Below are 19427 nucleotides of genomic sequence, written 5' to 3' on the forward strand. Positions count from 1 at the left end.
GTCACCAAACACAAAGATACACTAATTTGTTTCTTTCTAGCATTTTCCATGATACATAATTAATATTCATAATGGCAAAAGGAATTTTAATAACTTAAAATGCTTTATGATCCATCAAAAATGTCATATTCGATTTGGAGTGTATTTTATTGTACAGGATTACAGGCCTTTAACTAATAACTGAAGGACAGCTTAGTTATATTCTTCACCGACGTGAACTCGCTCCTTCTTGGTACCTTGATGAGCTAGGAGGATGACGGGCTTGATGAGAGGAAGAAGAGCGCCCTGGATCAAAACAGCAAGTCCTCCTGTCTCTGCAATTCACGTGGAAGGTACAAGTCCGAGGGGGAGAAGGGACAAGAAGGCGGACTCAGGCTCGGACCAGAGTGTGGGAACACAGACAGCAGAGGGCAGGGACCTTTTGTATCACATCTTCCTTCTCTGTAGAGCCCTGAGTGGATGCTTCTGTTTGATAGCCTGGAGACTTCTCAGCCACCCAGGTTCTGAAGCCAGCAGCTTTACCATTTGAATACTAGTTCCCGAGAATCTAGACATAGTCACCAGTTTACTCTGCTTCTGTTGTTTGGTTGGGTTTGGTTTTTCTGCCTAGCCCTAACTCTCCAGGAACTTGTTATGTACCCAGGCTGGCCTCAAACTAAGAGATCTGCCTGCCTCTGCCTCCCAACTGCTGGCATTAAAAGTGTGTGCCACCGCCACCCAGCGCTCATTTTCTTAACTGTTATATAGCTACAGAAACACAAAAGCTGAGTTGTAAGTCCAAATTTGTCTGCACCTGTTGACAACTTTGTTGTCACATAAACCAGGTGGTGCAGTTCAAGCACAGCTTGCAGACTCGGGTGTCACCTGAGTTTGAATCCCCGTTCTAATACTTAAGAGCTGTGTGCTATGTAAATGTTACATTTGAATTCTTATCTGCAGAATACGGTTATTAATGGTATCTATTTCACAAGTTGACAGAATACTAATGAGCAGATGTACAGGAAGGGTTTAGAAATGTTGGTCTCATAGCAATTGCTATAAAAAGTATTCACTTACTTTGTAGTCAACTGGTATTTGTTATGGCAAATACCTAAGCTTTCTTTCTGTTCAGAGAACACTAATTTTCCCGCCCGTGCTGGCTTGAATGAGAACGGTCCCCAGGCTTGTAGATTTGCATGTTTACTTCCCAGTTGGTAGACTACCGAGGAAGGAGGAAGGATTAGGTGGCGTGGCCTGGCTGGAGGTGTGTCACTCAGGGTTGGCTCTGAGGTTTCATACATTTTGGAAATTAGAGGGCTAATTTCTAAAATACATAAAGAACTCAAGAAACCAGATATCAACAAACTACATAATTCAACTAAAAAATGGTGTACAGATCTAGACAGAATTCTCAACAGAAGAATCTCCACTGGAAGAGAAACACTTAAGGAGATGTTTAATATCTTTAGTTATTTGGGAAATGCAAATCAAAACAACCCTGAGATTCCATCTTAAGCCTGTCAGAATAGTGGCGAGGATGGGGAACAAGGGGAACATTCCTCCATTGCTGGTGGGGGTGCAAACTTGTAAATCAGTGTGTCACTTCCTCAGAAAACTGGGAATCAATCTACAAGAACCACCTATTCCACTCTTGGGCATATACCCAAAGGATGCTCAAGCATACCACAAGGACCTTTGCTCAGTTATGTTCATAGCAGCTTTATTTGTAATAGCCAGAGCCTGGAAACAACATAGATGTTCCTCAACTGAGGAATGGATAAAGGAAATGTTGTACATTTACACAATAGAGCATCATTCAGCTGTTAAAAAACAATGACATCATGAAATTTGCAGGCAAAGGGATGGAACTAAAAAAAAAAAAAAAATCATCCTGAGTTAGGTAACCCAGACTGAGAAAGACCAATATGGTATATACTCACTCTTAAGTGGATATTAGCCATAAAATAAAAGGATAACTATGCTACAATCCGCAGACCCAGAAAGACTAGGTAACAAGGAGGGTTCATGAGGGGGGATGCCTGGATCTCCCTGGAAAAAGGAAATAGAAGAGATTTCATGAGTGGACTTGGGGCAAGTAGAGCTGTGAACTTGAAGAATCAGGTTGGGGAGGATAAAGGGGGAGAATACTGAAGGAGACTACTGGAAAGGGGGGGCATTTCGAGGTCAGAAAAAAAAACCTGAGGCTAGGGAATCTCCCAAGATGACCCCAGCTAAGACTCCTAGGTATAGCAGATGTACAGCCTGAACTGGCCATCTCATATGACCAGATTGGTACCTAGGCCAATTGTCATCAGAGAGGCTTCATCCAGCAACCGATGGAAACAGATGCAGAAGAGGGAGAGGAAGGATTGTAGGAACCAGAGGGGTCAAGGACACCACAAGAAAACCCACAGAATCAACTAACCTGGACCCACTGGAGCTCAGAGTCTGAACTAACAACCAGGGAGCTTGCATGGGACTGACCTAAGTACTCTGTATATATGTTACAGTTGTATAGCTTGGTCTTCTTATGGGACTCCTAACAGTGGGAACAGGGGCTGTCTCTGACTCTTGTACACACGCTTTTGGGACCCTAGGTCACCTTGCCCAGCCTTAATACATGGGAGGTGCTTAGTGCATCTAATGCTGCTGCTGTCATTGCCCAAGGACATTAACCTCTCAATGGAGACTCACATCAGTGACTCTAGTTCCCCAGCCTTCAGCCTTAGACTGCTACTATGTCACTGGTCTCCCTTTTTCTGGGGCTTCAAGTTTCATGGATTGAGGAGCTATTGAGTTCTTGGCATTTCTTGTATGCACACAGCTCTTGATGGACTACTCCATCTCTAATCATGTAAGTCAACCAAGCAAATCTCCTTTTATAATTATGTAATACATTGTTTTTATCCTTCTAAAGGACCACAATGTAGTTATTGTTGTAACCTCTATGTTTAACTTAACAAAGATTAATGAATTCTATGGATATATATTTCATTTAAATTTTTTTAAGTTGTGTGCACACATGCAGGCACACATACTATGACACAGACAGAAGTAACAATTTTGGGGAGTCAGTTCCCTCCTAATACTCATGGGGATTAAACCCGTGTCATCAGGTTTGGAGGCAGGTACTTATACCAAAGTTATCTCATCAATTTTTGCTTTAGTTGTTAAAGGGCATGTCTAGTTTATCAATTTCCCTCTAAGATTTGAATGGAAATAATTACAGATATACACCTGTGAGGGAGGAAACCATTTCCCTTCAATCCTCATATATTCATACTGAAAAGAGGGTTACAAAGTAGTTCACAAGAGAAAACTAATCGAGTTTATTAGTATGTGCATGCACACTGAACAGGAGAACCCAAACAAAAGAACTCTAAACAGGCTTAGAACTCACGTTTACACAGCATCTTCAACAGAGAACAGTTGGATTTTACAGACACGACAAGACGGACGGTAGGTTTGGCTTTTGGCTCCCATAGATGGGGAATTATGGAGACTAAATTTACGGGAATAAGTTAATGAAGCAAGCTTGTCCATTTCTCCGGTGTCATGTCTGAAGCAGTAAGAGCTCTCTTTAGCAGTTCACGTCCATCTTTCTTTGTGTGAATGAGGCCAGACACCTTTATCATTTCAGGTCCTGTGTTTAGGCAAATTGAGGGAAAGCGCAGCAGTTTTCCAACTCTGTTGCTGTTTAACTGTTTTTAGCTCAAGTGTTAATTATGTCAAGGGGGCATGTTTTGAAATGATGTACTATAGTTTCCTTCATACCACACAAGAACACGGAAGTACCACAGAGGGGCAAGAAGTGAAAATTATTTTAGGATATATACAATAACAAAGTAGAACAAACTGTCACCTACTATTTCTACATCAATTATAAACTGTAGCTATAAAAGCTTTCCGGACATTAGCAAGAAACGCTGAAAAATTGTTGGTCTTCCTGACTTTCTCCTGAAATTCTGCCAGGCACTCAAGATGAGGTGAGCAGTCGGACACTGGAAGACAAGAGAAGGTGCTTTAAATGAGGGCTCTCTGTACGTGTGCAGAAGTGTTTCTAACCTGGGCTTTAAGCTGCTCTGAACAGCAATTACACTTTACTGAAATGCTCTGAGCATAAACTAATACACTTGAATTTTATAGTTACCTTTTAGCCATTTTCTTTGCTTAATCCCTAAGTATTCAAACTTTCAGTATTACAGTCCCACCTTAAATCTAAGCATGGAATCCAAGAGACTGAGAGCTGAGTGACACCGAGTGCCATTTCCACCGTCTTTCACATGTACATTTTAACTATTAGAAGTCATTTTCTGTGTAAAACTGTAGTCTGACTTTTGTTTCTTGCCACAATATGGAAAAAAAAGCACAACTTTCAATGACGATCCTTTTTTTTCATTTTCCTTTCTTTTTTGGAGACAGGGTCTCACTATATAGGTGTGGCTGGCCTGGAACTCTATGTAGACCATAAACTCAGAGATCCATCTGCTTCTGCCTCTTAAGTTCTGGGATTGAAGGCAAGAGCAAACACATCCAGCCTCAATGCCAGTTCTTAGTAATTTATGATTTTTGAAAGAAATATCCAAGACTTTTACAAGTACAATGGAAGTCAGTAGGAAACATGGTTACTGTTCCAAGAGTGGTAGTTACAGAGTCCACTAATTAAAAGAGGCAAAGTCACAAGTTACAATGATCCTCATGTCAGCTGTACACACTGGTAGAACAGAGCAAATCTCCAGTGAGAGTTGCCAAGGAATGATCCCATCTTTCGACATCAATCATCTCCTTTGTTCAGGAGGAAGAACTTGACCACATTAGCTTTCTGGCTTTGGTAGAGTTTGCTTGGATAGGACCACAACTGAGAAATCAAGTACTTGGTTCAAAATTTATTCTGTATCATTTTAATACACTATCAAACACTCTGAGTGTCTTTAAGTTTTCTTTACTATGAATATGATACTCTGACAAAAACAACTTACAAGAGAGAGGCCTTATTCCAGCCCTCAGTTCAAAGGTCAATCAAGCATGGGGAAGTCAAGGCAGCAGAAGCTGGAAGCAGCTGGTCCCCTGGCAATCAGGAAGTGGAGAGCAATGCACACATGCTCAGCTCCCTTTCTCGGTTTCTCCAGCTCAGGTTCCCTGCCAGGAAGCGCCATCACTTGCCATAAGGTTCTCCTGCCTCAGTTAACACAGTCATGATAATGACTCACAGCAGGTGGGTAACTCTGGACTCTGTCAGGTGGACAGTTCACACTAACCATCACCAACAGACTATGAGCTAATACACAACTTAGAGAAAACTGGAAACTAGGAACAGGTGTTTGGGGTTTGCTTTTTGACAGCTGGTACTCATTTGATTCAAAGACAATTACTAAAGAGAAAATCCTCAAATAGTTTGTGAATGATGATTCTCAAAATCTGAATCCTATAGGATGACAGTGAATCATCAGGGCCTCAGAGCCAAGCAGCACCCTGGGTATATCTATCTGCCAGCTATACATGCTATAAAATGATATCACAAGTGAGAATCATTTTTATGAACGCCAACAAATTAAAGTGTATTAATATAAAGGACTAGAAGAATTAAAAAGGTACAAACATACTTCTACCTGCTTAGTGTTCACATTGTTAGCAATCACATACATTCCCTATGAATTAAAAGCTCTCTGACCTGCTGCAGAACCAGTAACTAACACACACTGTGAATGTGTAGGACTTTTCAGGATGAAACAGCCTTTAAAAAAAATTTGAGAAAAGTAAATCACCACATTTTGATTATTTTATACGAAATGACAATTACTAAACTATTCACACTACCACTCACAGTGTTAAAGTTCTCTACAAAGGTCATCAAATTTACATGAAATACAATGAACTTTGGTCTCAAGAGTTTTCAGTCCCCATGACACTGGTCATTCTAGAGAGGTGTTACTTATTAGGGCCCTAAATAAATCTACATGGCCAAAGTACTCTCACACCCTTTAGAGAACGGTACCTCAAGAAGAAACGCTGAAAAGGAAATAGCTTATGCCAATACTACTTTCCTGATTTTATATTATGAGTCAAATGGCAGTTGAGGGCAGTGATCCTAAACACAAGTAAGAGACAGGAAGACATACCTTCATAATCCCTAGCTTCATTTAGGCTCAGGGAAAACATATATGGGGTCTCAGGATTCTTGGGGTCAATACTGGTGAATATAAACTGCAGTTTATCACCTGAAGAAAGACAGTAAACCATTTAATATGAGAATACTTAGAATGCCAAGGCTCTTGGTGGAGATACACACACACACACACACACACACACACACACACACACACACACACACACACTGCCCAGACATAAAAAGGAATGAAGTTCTCATACCTAACTACAGTATGGACAAACCTTGGAACTACAATGCTAAGATGCAGAAGAACAAATACTGCATGATTCAACTCTATAAAATAGCTAGAACAAATAAGATAAACTCCCAGAAACAAAAGAAAAATAAAGGTTACCGAGAGCTTTTTAAAATTTAAGTTTGGGGTGATAAAAATATAGAAATCCATACTGGTTGGTGATGGTCATACAACACTTTAGATGTAATTAATGTATGGATTATACACTTTAAGATGCTTAAAACAGCTTAGTTTTACATTATATGTATCTTACTACAATAAAACCCATATTGTTAAATGAATTCATTTTATATTTTTCTAGTTACTTTATGATCAAAAAACCCCCCAAAAAAACAAAAACAAAACAAAAAAACCTTGAAATGCTGCCAAAGAAGTAAATTCCTGGCTGCCACAACGTATAAATTCACACACATTTTAGTTCTTCTACAGCATCCAAAGTTAAGCAATCTTATTTAAAATTCTTACTCATAAAAGGAGTCTTCAGAAAGACTTGACTTAATGCAACTTCACAATGAAGTAACTGCCAGTACACCGGAGTTGAGACTGCTAACAGTACTGAGAGGATGTGCATGCCAAGGGAAGAGTTAGATACACTCAGTTAAACCAAACGAAGGGTTGAATTTGGGGTTTTCTCTTCCTGAGGACAAAGAAGTCTCCAACAGGCAGAGTACTTTTGTGACTATTTGTGAGTTGGTACCTCCTCCTGCCAGGGCACCAAGCAATCTATCGTTCTGCAGTAGATGCCAGCTTTCAGCCCTTTATTCCCTTCACATCTGATACTCTCTTTCTTAAAGACAGCAGATTGTTGTCATCCATTCCCCTGGTCAACTGATCTGCTTGACCAGCTTTCACAGGTCAGGGAAACACTTTACGTATACTAGTTTATGATAAAGAATGCTACTTGGTTCCAAACACACACTAAGCCCTTCCTGCCATCATAAACACACAATACCAAAAATAAACAGCTAAGGGGGAAGGATGGTGTTGAGATGGCTCAGCAGGGAAGGGCACTTGCCACTAAGCCTGGTGACCTGAATTCAATCCCCAGAACCCATGAAGAACTAATTCTGCTAAGCTGTTCTCTGACCTCCAAAGAGTGCAATAGCACACATGCACTCACACAAATGGCACACATGTACACACACAATAAATGACTCTAAAAATACAATAAATAAAATATAAAAACCTATCTATCTTTAAATACGCACACGCAGAGGAAATATACATAGGATTCACAACTAAATCGTTCAGCATTCACTGCATGTCTTAAAATATATTCCCCATGAATTATGGAAGGTCAATATATACAGAGTCCCCTCAGTGACTCACCAAGCCTGATGGTGATCTTGGGAAGCCCCCAAATACTACCTATTATAACCACTTAACATATATGTATATAATAGCTATAAAAATATTGATGTGCTTTTTAACAGAGTAATTCCCCTCTGAGAAAGGATCCTCCCAAGTGACAAAGTATATGCACTATTTCTAAAGCTAGAAAACAGACAATTCAATTGCTCACAGCAATCCAATTGATAAAAGATGGAATAAATCATACTACATTAGTAGAATGAGTAATACACCAGCATTCACAAATCACCATTCCTAAGACCACGGGAGATGATATAAATGCCAGTGAAAACCAAGACACAGTTGTATGGTTTTGTTGTTGTTGTTGTTTTGACAACCATGTCAAACTACTTTCATTAGAATCCTAGATAAATGAAACAATACTTATATTGAGATGATTAAAAACAGCCTATTTTCTAGAAACCTAACTTTGTCTTTACTAGTTTAGCTGAAAATATCTCTTAGATTCTTCTCTTCTCTAGACACCCCTTTTCTAATCATCTATATACCAGTTACATCAAAAAACTTACCATGGATCTTTCTAATTTCTAGTCCAAGGCAATCTCTATACATGTCCGCTGACTTCTGCAGCCGTTTCAATCTCTCTTCATTAGCTTTGTTAGCAGTCGAAATGGCTGCGATTTAAAAAGCGTTAGACATTTCAGGTAGTTCTCAGTTTAAGGCTTATTGAATTAATTTTAAGAAACTAGAAAACTACTAAAAAAACTATGCCAGGCATATCCATCTGTTTATATTTATTCATTTTCTAACTAACAAATAACAAAAAGGGTTCCTGTTGAAGATGAAAGAAAAAAAAAAAGATTGCTTGAGATATGGAAATCAGGCCAGGGACTTGTATAACTAGCCTAGAAAAAGATTTCATTATTATTATTATTGTTGTTGTTGTTGTTGTTGTTGTTTGCTAGGTAGACAAATAAATACTAATTCCTTCATGGGAAAAATATTTTACTCTTCCAGGCATAACTGCTTCCCATGAGAATTCAGCCTTATTTCATGCTCGTTTACAATTATTTTAAAGTTACAAATAAATCTAATAGATGGCAGAAGAGAAGTATAAGTGCACAATTTAGTCTTGTATGAGAACTCTGTAATAGAAAGCACAAACCAACCTGCTATTTTCAAGAGATCTGAAGAGTTTGTAGGCCAGTAAATTTCCTTTCTCAATAAAGCATTTATTTGAATACGAAAGTTTTTTTGTTTTTGTTTTTGTTTTTTTTTTACAGAAAAAGCCTTTGTAGTATGAGTGTTTATAAACCAGACAGAGATTAAGAATCTTTTTTATCCTTCACACACACACACACACACACACACACACACACACACACACTCACACACACCATATGGATTTTCATTCTTTTTACTTCCTATTACCCTGTCTCATTTTTCTCTTGCTGAAACCCTGCTTCTTCCCAACAGGACCCTCCACTCCCCCACTTCACGTCATGTTTTTGCAGCTTGCTGAGTTTAACGGAGTTTTCTGTAGGAGCAAGGGTTGAGTTATCAGCAGTTACATCACTGAAGACAGTCATATCCATTCTCCCCAGCCAACACTGTCAACAATCCTTTGAGGGTGGGGTCTTACACTCTTTGTGATGCTCCCTGAGCCTTAGCAGGAGGAGATGTGTGATTAGACGACCTTTTTAGGGACAAGTACTGTAGCCACATAGTCTCTGTAGTCTCACCAGTTTTGAGTATGCACACTAACTGCCTGGCAGAGATTTTATGGGCCTTTTGTTGAATCCTTTAAGTCCTTCAAAGGATTCTTCAACACAGGTACGGCATGGTGAACATGCCTATAATCCCAGCACTCAGGAGGTAGAAGCAGGAGATATTCAAAGACATTCTTCACTACAAGCTTGAGACCAGCCCAGACTACTTAAGATACTAAAATGGCTTTGTCCAATTTCAGTTACAACCAGAGTAATAATGACATGAGGGTTTGGTTGTAACTGAAATTGAACAAAACCTTTTAAGCACAATAACCTCAAAAAGAAAACCAAGCCCACTTGGTTGACTTAAGTGACACCTAGCAGAGATGCTGGGCTGGCTATGCCCTAAAGTGTTTATTTAGACAAGAAGTAGAGCCAGCAAGATGCATACAACCATGAACCATTCTGCCTTTGAAATTCATCCGACTATTTAAAATGTAACCACAAACTCACTTTCCTTCTTCCTAGAATACTCTTCCTTAAGGTCCTGGATATTTGCTGTCAGCACTTCCAATTCCTGCTTCTTGTCTTTTACTTCATCAACCATCTTTAACAGGTTATCTTTCTTTTCTTGAATAAGCTTATTCTGCTTACAGAGCTCTGTAAGGAACAAATGGCATTAAAAATACATACGGCCTACTCTAACCTATAACTAAGAAAACCACAAAAAGCACAGCGTTCCCTGAGATTAATATACTCTTTTTGTGTTGTGTTTTGAGGACAGAGCCTATGTAAAGCTAGGCTGGCCTCCTCAGACTCATAATCCCTCGGCCTCTACCTCCCTAGTATAAAGAGTACTTTGATTGATAAACATTGAAGGACTCAAAAAACCAGAAATGTTAAAAGAGAATCTGCTTTATTTGTTGTCTTTAAAATAAAAAATGCCTCTAAAATTAAGAATACCAAAATAATTGACAGAATAGGAAAGGAGAAGATCATGACCCCTGCAGTTCGAAATAAGTCTATTAGTAAAGCTCACCACAGAAGATAGCCCAACTCTACAAGACAGCTTTCCATGGTGCTTTGCAGAAAGAGCTAATTCTAATGCCTTGTAAGTTTTTCTGGAATTTACTAAAGACAGAAGAAGATGGTGACAATTGGCAAATCTTACCAAGTTAGCATAATCCTGAAACTAAAACACAGCAGACACTACCGTGTCTCCACCCACAACTAGTTTTATTTAAAAATACAGTGACAAGGCCAAAGCAATGACTCGGGAGGTAATGGCGCTCGCTGCCAAGCCTGTTGAATTCAATCCCACATGGTGAAACAGGAACTAATTCCTGTAAATTGTCTGCTTACCTCCGACATGCACTACGGTACGTACACATGTGTATGCACACATGTATACACACACAAACAGTTAAGTAAAAAAGGTGTCATAAAGTTTAATAAATACTAACAAATGGGACTTGAGATGTAACTCAAGTGGTAGAGCTCTTGCCAACCATGTAGGAAGCCTTGGATTTGATCCCCAGCATCCCATAAACTGGGGTATGATGGTGCACACTTACAATTGCAGCACTCAAGGCAGAGGCAGGAGGTCATCCTCCACTACACAGAAAGTTACACATCCACAAATATTTGGGCAGTACAAATCAGTCTTGAAGGTTTGGAAAAAAGAAAAGTTGGGGGTGGGAGGGGAGAGAAGGAGGTGTGAATCTGAGAAAAGCTGGGGGAGGGGGTGAGTATGACCCAAACTATTATACAAAACTGTCAAGGAGGGGAAAAAAAAATCCAGGGACTTAGAAAGATGGCCTGGTGGTTAAGGGCACTTGTGTTCTTGCAGAAGACCTGAATTCAGTTCCTAGGGCCAACATGGAGGCTAACAACGCTTTGTAACTTTATTTCCAAGGGATATGATGCCCTCTTTGGGCCCACAAGGGCACTGAATGAATGTTTTACATACATAATACATGCAGCAAATATACCCATACACATAAAACAAAAACAAATATATATATACAATCCACAAAAGCAAATATGATTAGATACAATGAAGATAAAATATTAGCAAAATGTATCATATGAGCAGGCACTGGGAAAACATGTTATATATAAATTAAGTACCTACTCTTCCTGCTGAATTTTTTTATTGTACTAGGAGTACCCAGGCTCTCAAAAAATGCTAACCAAATACTCCACATCCCCAAACTACACCCCCAAGCCCTTTTAAAATTTTAATCCTGTGATAGGTAGGGTCTTACTGAGTTGCTCAAACTGGCCTTGAACTTTCAGTGCTCCTGTGACAGCCTTCCAAGTAGTATAGGTAGGTGCCTCTGTGACAACTCTGCCACTATAAACTATATAGTGGGGTCCATATTTTTAACATGACAAAACAAAGTATCATCTATAACTAGACAATAATCCACATCAAGAAAACAGTCTCTATAGAGAGAAAACTACAACTTGTCTCAAACACACAGCTGAGCTGGATTCTAGATGACACTGTGTCCTTCTAAAGTACTTCTAAGGTATCAGTACTTCCCAGAGTCTAGACATTACTGGGGACTCAGGGGAAGCAGGAGGCAGGCAACAGACCATCTGACAAGGACAACCAGTAAATGCACCTGACAATACACAGGTGAGAATAAGATGTGACCAACCTTATTAAACTAACAAGGAATGGAACTGCCCTGTAAGACACAGTACTCCCAGTGGATAGATGCACCTGACCCCAAGGAAGTACTACAGAACTAATACGCACCTCAGAGAAACAAGGACCCTGGAAGCAATTGTGGTGTATTTAGGAAGTTAGTATGACAGGAAAAATATAAACACAGCATCAAGAGGGTAGACTACTCTCTTTAAGCAGTGCTGGAATCGAAATAAATCCTGAATGCACTAAATACTTAAAAGATAAAATGAAAGCTTATAAAATCAGAAAAGTAGCATCTATAGGTACAAAATTACAAAATTAACCATGAGGGCAAAAGATCTGATTTAAAAATAAATCAAAGAGAAAGGCTACAAAGTTCAACATACAGGTAAAATAATTCACATTTGACTCAAATGAAAAGAAAAGTACTGAATGCTATGTTCCTTGCTAAATACCTCATAGTTGTATAATTTATTCAAGGCTAGGGTACTATTACAGAAGTCTCATTTTTAAAAACAAGGGTAAGGAGAGTGTGGCAGTGCCTGTAATCCTAGCACTCAGAAAGGTGAGGCTACAAGACTGAGAAGGAAGACCACAAGTCCTAGGCCAGCCTGGGCTATAAAGAAAGTGATGTCCCATCTCGATCAATCAAACCACCAAAGCAAAACTTCTCACAAAAACCCAGTAAGAGAACCTACGTGTCTTAAGGTTGTGAGGACTTAAAATGTGCAAACGGCTTAGACTTCGGGAACTAAGGGTTAGTTATTAAATATTCTGCAACTTATTAAATCACGTTCTTCAGAGCCTATACCCACATGGCATGCATTCCATTATTACTATAAGTATTACAATATAGTTTAACATTTTAACTATGGTCTCCCTGTCTTTATCTCTACTAAATTCTAAGAGTATACCTTATGCAGTTTCCTTAATCTAGGACAAGAGCAATCTTTGACCTTAGTTAAACTGTTATTTCTGTTCAACCACAGTGTGTGTGTGTAAGTGTATTCACACTGTGTGTTTCACAAGGGTTTTCCAGTTTAAGTGTTTAAAACATGGTGCCCCTAAACCAAATGTCTCTATGGAAGTTTGACCCATGGTCCCAGGTTTATGGCTTATGTATAAGGATTCAATAAAAGATACAGATCCAGCACAAAAATATCTGGAGAGCTATAGAAATGAGAGGTGAAGAGTGGTGGTTAAAATATGATTATTAGAACATTAACCAGACCCCCAAATCCCAAGAAACTCCAGGTTCCTTAGCTGGGATTTCCAATGTGAAAACAAACTTTTTTTTTAAAGGCTGGCCTTTACACATACACTGCTTAATTAAAGAGACAGAATACATTATAAAATGATGCCATTCATCTAGCATTCAAATATAATACTGAAAAAATTTGTAGTAGTGGAAGGTGTAAAGATATTCAACTTTAAGCTGGTGACGAGAATAGAATTTTGATGAATGTGTGTATGCATGTATGTGAATGTTTGAACACTTACTACACTGTCTTATTTGTGTGAAGATGTCACGATAAGGACATTCAATCTAAAAAACTGATCGATAGCTTTTCACATACGATTCTGATACTCCAGAAATGTCTCAACCATCCTTTCTTCTTCCTTTAGCTTCAAAGACAGCTTTTCTGCAAGACAAATCACAACAGAAGTGTCAGTTCTGCTGAAGTAACAGTAGAGAGTAAATGAGAACGTCAAGATGAGCGAGTCGGGAGTTGAGTACCTGAAAGAGCTCTAATGGAGTCCTTGAAGGCATCTCTAAGCCCCAGCACCTGACTAGGATTATCACTGAGGCCGTTTCTGAACTTATCTCCAAATTCATTTATGCTTTTCTCGAAGAGTGCCAGTTCGTCTTCCAGCATTGTGCAAGACGCTGCAAAACAGAGCACACATAGAACTGTTGTTACTGACACCAAATAAGCCGCATATTCTAACCGAGTATACGCCCGCAGTTTTGGCTTTGCTACGGAACGGTTAGTGATTCCACAGTTCAGCCAGCATAATGGCAGACGATAATTCCAGCATTTGGAAGCTGGGGCAGGAGGATCAGGAGTTAAAGGTCATCCTCAGCAAAACCCACGCACAGCCTGAAATACCTGAGACCTTGTTTAAATACATTAAAAACAGCAGGGCATGGTGGTGTACACCTTTCGTCCCAGCACTAAAGAGGCAGAAGGTAGGATATCTGAGTTCAAGGTTAGCCTGGTCTTAAAAAAAAAAATTAAACAACAAAACCCATCAACAGTCCGGTAGTTAGCAACAGGATAACTCCAGCCACTTGGGCGTAACTGTGGTGAAAGAGCAGCAGTCTGTTCTGAGAGCAGCATGAAAGGAGGTGGGGAAGGGAAAAACAGTATCAAAATATGTTGTATGACACTTTCAGGTCATTCTAACAGGACCTGGTGTCAGTCAACTTCTAAGCATCTAATCGCAAGCAAGGAGACCCTAAGTTCTTTTTTTTTTTTTTTTTTGCACTAGACCCCTCGAGGACTGGGAGGGGGCGGGAGGGGGGTGGGGACCGGACGGACGGATGACGCACCCCGAACCCCGCGGCTAACAGCGGAGGCCCGCGTTCCAGGCGCCGCGGACACACGCCGGCAGGCCCAGGCCCACTTTCCCTCACCGCGCGCCAGCGGCGAACCCCACGGCCCTTCGGAAAGGCTCCCCGACCTGGGCGGCCAGGAACGCCACCGTCTTCACAGCAGACCCGACCGTCCGGCAGCAACCAGCCAGCAGCTCCTCAGCCGCGCAGACTTTCGATTTCAAACGCTGGACCGCTGCTACCCGCCAGTCAACTCGCCTTCTGATTGGCTGGCAGCACAGGCTCCCCTTGCAACGATTGGTTGATATCGACCTGGGGAATTCTCGCGGACAAATATGGAGCAGGGCATTCTGGGGTTCGTAGTTTTTGTCTTAGACGGACTCGGGACTGCGTCTGTCGTGAGATAGCAAGAAGGACTTGCCACAGGACGAAGAAAAATGTAAAAATTGAAATTGAACTGCATTCTTTTATGAAATATATACCCCTCTTTTTTAAATTCATTTTATTTTGGAAATGATAAAATATTCCTGAACTGACTTCTGTTATGATTGATTAGGCAGCAACATCCTGAAAGTTACCAAACTATATACCAAAACTTACCCTCTGAACTTCCCTAGCTTCTCTAACATTGCTTTATCTTGAGTATTTTACTTACTTAATTTCTGTGTTTGCATGTGTTTTCAGAAGAGGGCATCGGATCCCCTGGAACAGTTGTGAGCCATTGACAATCCGAACTCCACTAGCCTACAGAGCCATTGACAATCCGAACTCCACTAGCCTACAGAGCCATTGACAATCCGAGCTCCACTAGCCTACAGGAACTCTTCACCCTGAGCCATCAAGGCCAGTCAGATGTTGATTTTTTAAACTTACTGGTCACGAGAACAAGATGCTCCCGGATCTTGCAGAACTTCAAAATGAATGGGACCAGAACACTACCAAAGTAACCCGTGCTCCTTGAAAATAGACAGGTAGGAGATACCGAGATATTTTAAAATACATTCTTTAAATATAATAGCAATAATAAAGACTTTAAAGTAGGATTTGTTGGAAGCAAACTTCCACGGGGAAGCGATGAAAGAGATGTTTCATGTTACAGATGAAACAGACTTGCTATTTGCATCCCTCTTTGTAAAACTGAGAAAAGTAGGGAATTGAGAATACACCCTCTAAAGAAAAGGAACTAGAGATGGTCAGTATCGAAAGATTAATTTATTGCTTTTTTCTTCTTTGATTATGATATTGGTTCTGAAAATAACTCCCTGCTGGAAGATCAGTGGTCTTCACCACACTGCTGGGTCCTTTAAGCATCCAAACACCAGCTACAAGATTATGGTATCTCAGGAATATAAGATTTGGGCCATTTAAACTCAAGAACTAAAAATCAAGACTTAGGAATCATGGCAAGTTATCATCATTTAGCGTAACACTGTGTGTGTCTGAAAGTCAGTTTCTTGCCTGGGACCTGTTATTAACAAATTTTGTTACCTTTGCTGAGGACCTGGTTTGCATTCACAGCACCCAAGTGTCTCCATGGACACTCACACTCATGTGTACATACGGCTCCAATTTTGTTTGTTTGATGTGTATGGGTGTTTTGCCTGCATGTGTGACTGTGTGCCATGTGAGTAAATAGTGCCCTTGGAGGTCAAAAGAGACCATCAGATACCTGGTACTGCAGTTACAGACAGTGAGTTACCATGTGGGAGCTAGAAATTTAACCCAGGTCCTCTGGAAATGCAGCCAGTGAACCACTTAACCACTCTTTTTTGTTTGTTTGATTCTTTTTTTTCTCCTTTTTAAATTTATTATATTTGTGTTTTAATTTTACACATCAGCCATGGGTTCCTCTGTCCTCCCCCCTCCCGCCCCCACCCCACCCCGCCCCCACCCCACCTTCCCCCCAGCCCCTCCCCTCCATTCCCATCTCCTCCAGGGCCAAGACTCCCCTGGGGATTCAGCTCAACCTGGTGGATTCAGTCCAGGCAGGTCCAGTCCCCTCCTTCCAGACTGAGCAAAGTGTAAGCCCAAGGTTCCACTTAACCACTCTTAACCACTGAACTAGCTCTCCAACCCCACAAACACATCTTTTTTAATTATAAATTATTTTAAAGATTTTAAAAATTAGATTGATAGAGTGCTATGAAAGGCCTTTAATTTTGAATGCTGCTGCAATAACATCTGGTTTTGGATATGTGGCAGCATCTACCTTACATTTTACATCTTGGGTGTCTCCGGTCTTTAGCTGAATGAGTGATAATGCATGTTCTGGGCTTTCCGCCGACAGTGGAGAGTCAAGGAAGGCGCTTACTGAAGCCCTGGGCCTGCTCACCTTTCACCGCTCTTCAGTTGACCTTGAGCGATGAGATTCTCTGTGGGCGGAATCTGGACTGAGAAAGAGATTGCCTCTAGCATCATGAGGTCTCAGAGTGCCCTGCTCTAGGATGACCACTGCTCTCTTCATGGGAGTTAGGGAGGTGGAGTTGTTTCTTTATTTGATCTTACTGTGTAGTCCAGGCTAGCTTTGATAACTCTCCCTTCTGCCCCCACCCCCCACCCCTGCCCTACAACCTCTCACTCCCTCTCTTTATGTTTTTACCATACTCAGTTTGGGACCTGTAGCCTGGCACATTCCAGGCAAGCACTCGACTCCATATCTCCAGTCCTCTTTTCTTTGTTTTCTTTTTTTCTTTTTAAGAAGAGTCTTTGTTGCTCAGGCTGATCTTGTAATCCTCCTGCCCCAGCCACCTGAGTAGCCCAGACCTCTGGCCTTGATCCCTGTTCTTCCTTTGCCTTAGCTTCCTGAGTGCTTGAGGTGTGTGAGTGTGTGTGTGTGTGTGTGTGTGTGTGTGTGTGTGTGTGTGATCACACCTAGCCATAACCACTGACGTTTTGTCCACGCTCCTTTTCAACTAAGGTCTGAGAAAGAAATTGCTATCGTTTGTCAAATTTTTCATATCTGGAAGACTGGGTAGAGAAAACTATCCCCCCATCCCCGCCGCTCATCCCATGGACTAGCTTTCTGAGTCTTTGAAAAGAGAAAGCACAACCCTTTTGTCACCATCCACGAACACTGTCATCATCTCCATCACTATATTTACATGCCATTCATTTCAACCCAAGCAGGACTTATTGTGAATCTATTAAGCCATGAGTTGAAGTGAGTGCTGCCTTCTCTGGAATAGATATGGTCTGGGACCCAAGTGGATTTCTTCAGGGTGGCAAGGAAAAAGATATTACATCATTACATCTTCCAGTGTGGGAATGGTCCTATGGGTCAGTTTGAAGGAGCCTTGTTCAACGGATTAGTCAGAGTTCTCCAGAGGACTAGAACCAACAGCATATAAATACAGCCATGAAAGTGGACTAATGGCCAGGCATCATGTCACACACCTGCAGTCTAGCACTTGGGAGGCAAAGGCAAGGTGATCTCTGTGAGTTTAAGCTCAGTCTGGTCTACATGAATTCCAGGCCAGCTAGTGTTACCTAGTGAGACTCTTTCTCAACACACACGCACACACACACACACACACACACACACACACACACACACACACACACGATTCCCCTAGACTCTTTCATCTTCTATGTTTAAAAGCAAAAAAAAAAAAAAAAAAAAAAAAGGATTTTCTGAGCCCTCCAACATGGTGGTTTGGATGAAGTCACTAAGAATGCTACCCTACAAAAGAAACATTGAAAGTTATAAAAATAACAGTCATTTCAAGACCCTGGAAATTGAATGAAAGGCTCACAGCAAGCTATTCATGGGGTGGGGGGAGGGAGCTTCCTAAAAAACATGCTACATGAAAGAAGCTAGATGTGAAGGAATATATATTATGTGATTGAACTTGTATGACATTATCAGAAAATGAAGATCCACCCAGAAGACAGTCGGGCAGTTGTGGGGACCAGCAGCAGCAGCAGCAGCAGCAGCTATTGGCTGCCAAAGGACACACAGGAGCCTTCTAGGTGACAGAAATGCGGTAAAATTAGGTTATGGTGATTGATTACGACTCTATAAATTTGCTAAAAAACTATTGAATTGTGTATTTAAGACAATTACACTAATAAATTACTCAATTAGAAAAGAAGGATGAATGATATCAGAGTGTCAGAGGGGGAAAGACAGGACATTTTTCAATACTGAGAAAATGTTCAATGCCAAAAGAAAACTACTCCGTTTTGGAAAATGTGGTAAAATGCACATAATTATTCTTTGCAACTCTAACTCTTTTTAAGCGTAGTAACATCAGTGCTGCATTAATACCATTGCACCACCACTGCTGTTACTCATATCTCCGTGTCCACTGAACAATGAATCCCATTCTCCGTCTCGGGGCACTGGCAGCCCCTCTTCTGCTTTCTCTCTCTAAGAAGCCGGTTGCTAGTCAGGCATGAGGGTTTGCTGTTCCCAGTACTAGGGAGACTGAGGCAGGAGGATTGCTGTGAGTTTGAGGCCAGCATGCGATCCTGTCTCCTGGAAGAGGAGGAAGAGAAGAGTTAAGAGTGCACTTCAGTGGTAGAGCGCCTAGCATGTGTGAGCTCACGGCTTCAGTCGCTGATAAAGCTTTTAATTGTCTCCGAAATGTAAAATGTGGTCATTTGAAGCCAGGCATGGTGGTTCTTTTCTTTAATCTCGGTATTCATGAGGCTGACGAAAGAGGGCTGCTGTGAATTTGAGGCCAGCATTGGCTACATAGTTGAGTTCCAATCCAGTCTGAGCTGTAACTCGAGACCCAGTCTCAAAGTAAAGGAAGGAGAGGAGGATGGGAGGATGGGAGGGAGGGAGGGAGGGAGGGAGGGAGGGA

At 40.9% G+C, this 19427-nt stretch overlaps 1 protein-coding gene across 2 annotated transcripts; it reads right to left on the reverse strand.

Annotated features, from left to right (window-relative positions):
- Positions 1-2521: 2521 nt before the first annotated feature.
- Spc25 (SPC25 component of NDC80 kinetochore complex) lies at positions 2522-14843 on the reverse strand. Of its 2 annotated transcripts, none has more exons than XM_036185601.1 (7): positions 14748-14843; positions 13801-13950; positions 13640-13705; positions 9917-10063; positions 8264-8368; positions 6099-6197; positions 2522-3980 (listed from the first exon to the last, which is right to left on the reverse strand). In XM_036185601.1, exons 2-7 carry the CDS (start codon positions 13937-13939, stop codon positions 3856-3858), a joined length of 681 nt encoding a protein of 226 aa, XP_036041494.1. In that variant the 5' UTR covers positions 13940-13950; positions 14748-14843; the 3' UTR covers positions 2522-3855. The 2 variants fall into 2 exon arrangements, with proteins under 2 accessions (XP_036041494.1, XP_036041493.1); XM_036185600.1 differs by having other exon boundaries at positions 14617-14843.
- Positions 14844-19427: the final 4584 nt, after the last annotated feature.

Source organism: Onychomys torridus, chromosome 4, assembly GCF_903995425.1.
Source record: "Onychomys torridus chromosome 4, mOncTor1.1, whole genome shotgun sequence".
In the NCBI taxonomy this organism is placed as follows: domain Eukaryota; kingdom Metazoa; phylum Chordata; class Mammalia; order Rodentia; family Cricetidae; genus Onychomys; species Onychomys torridus.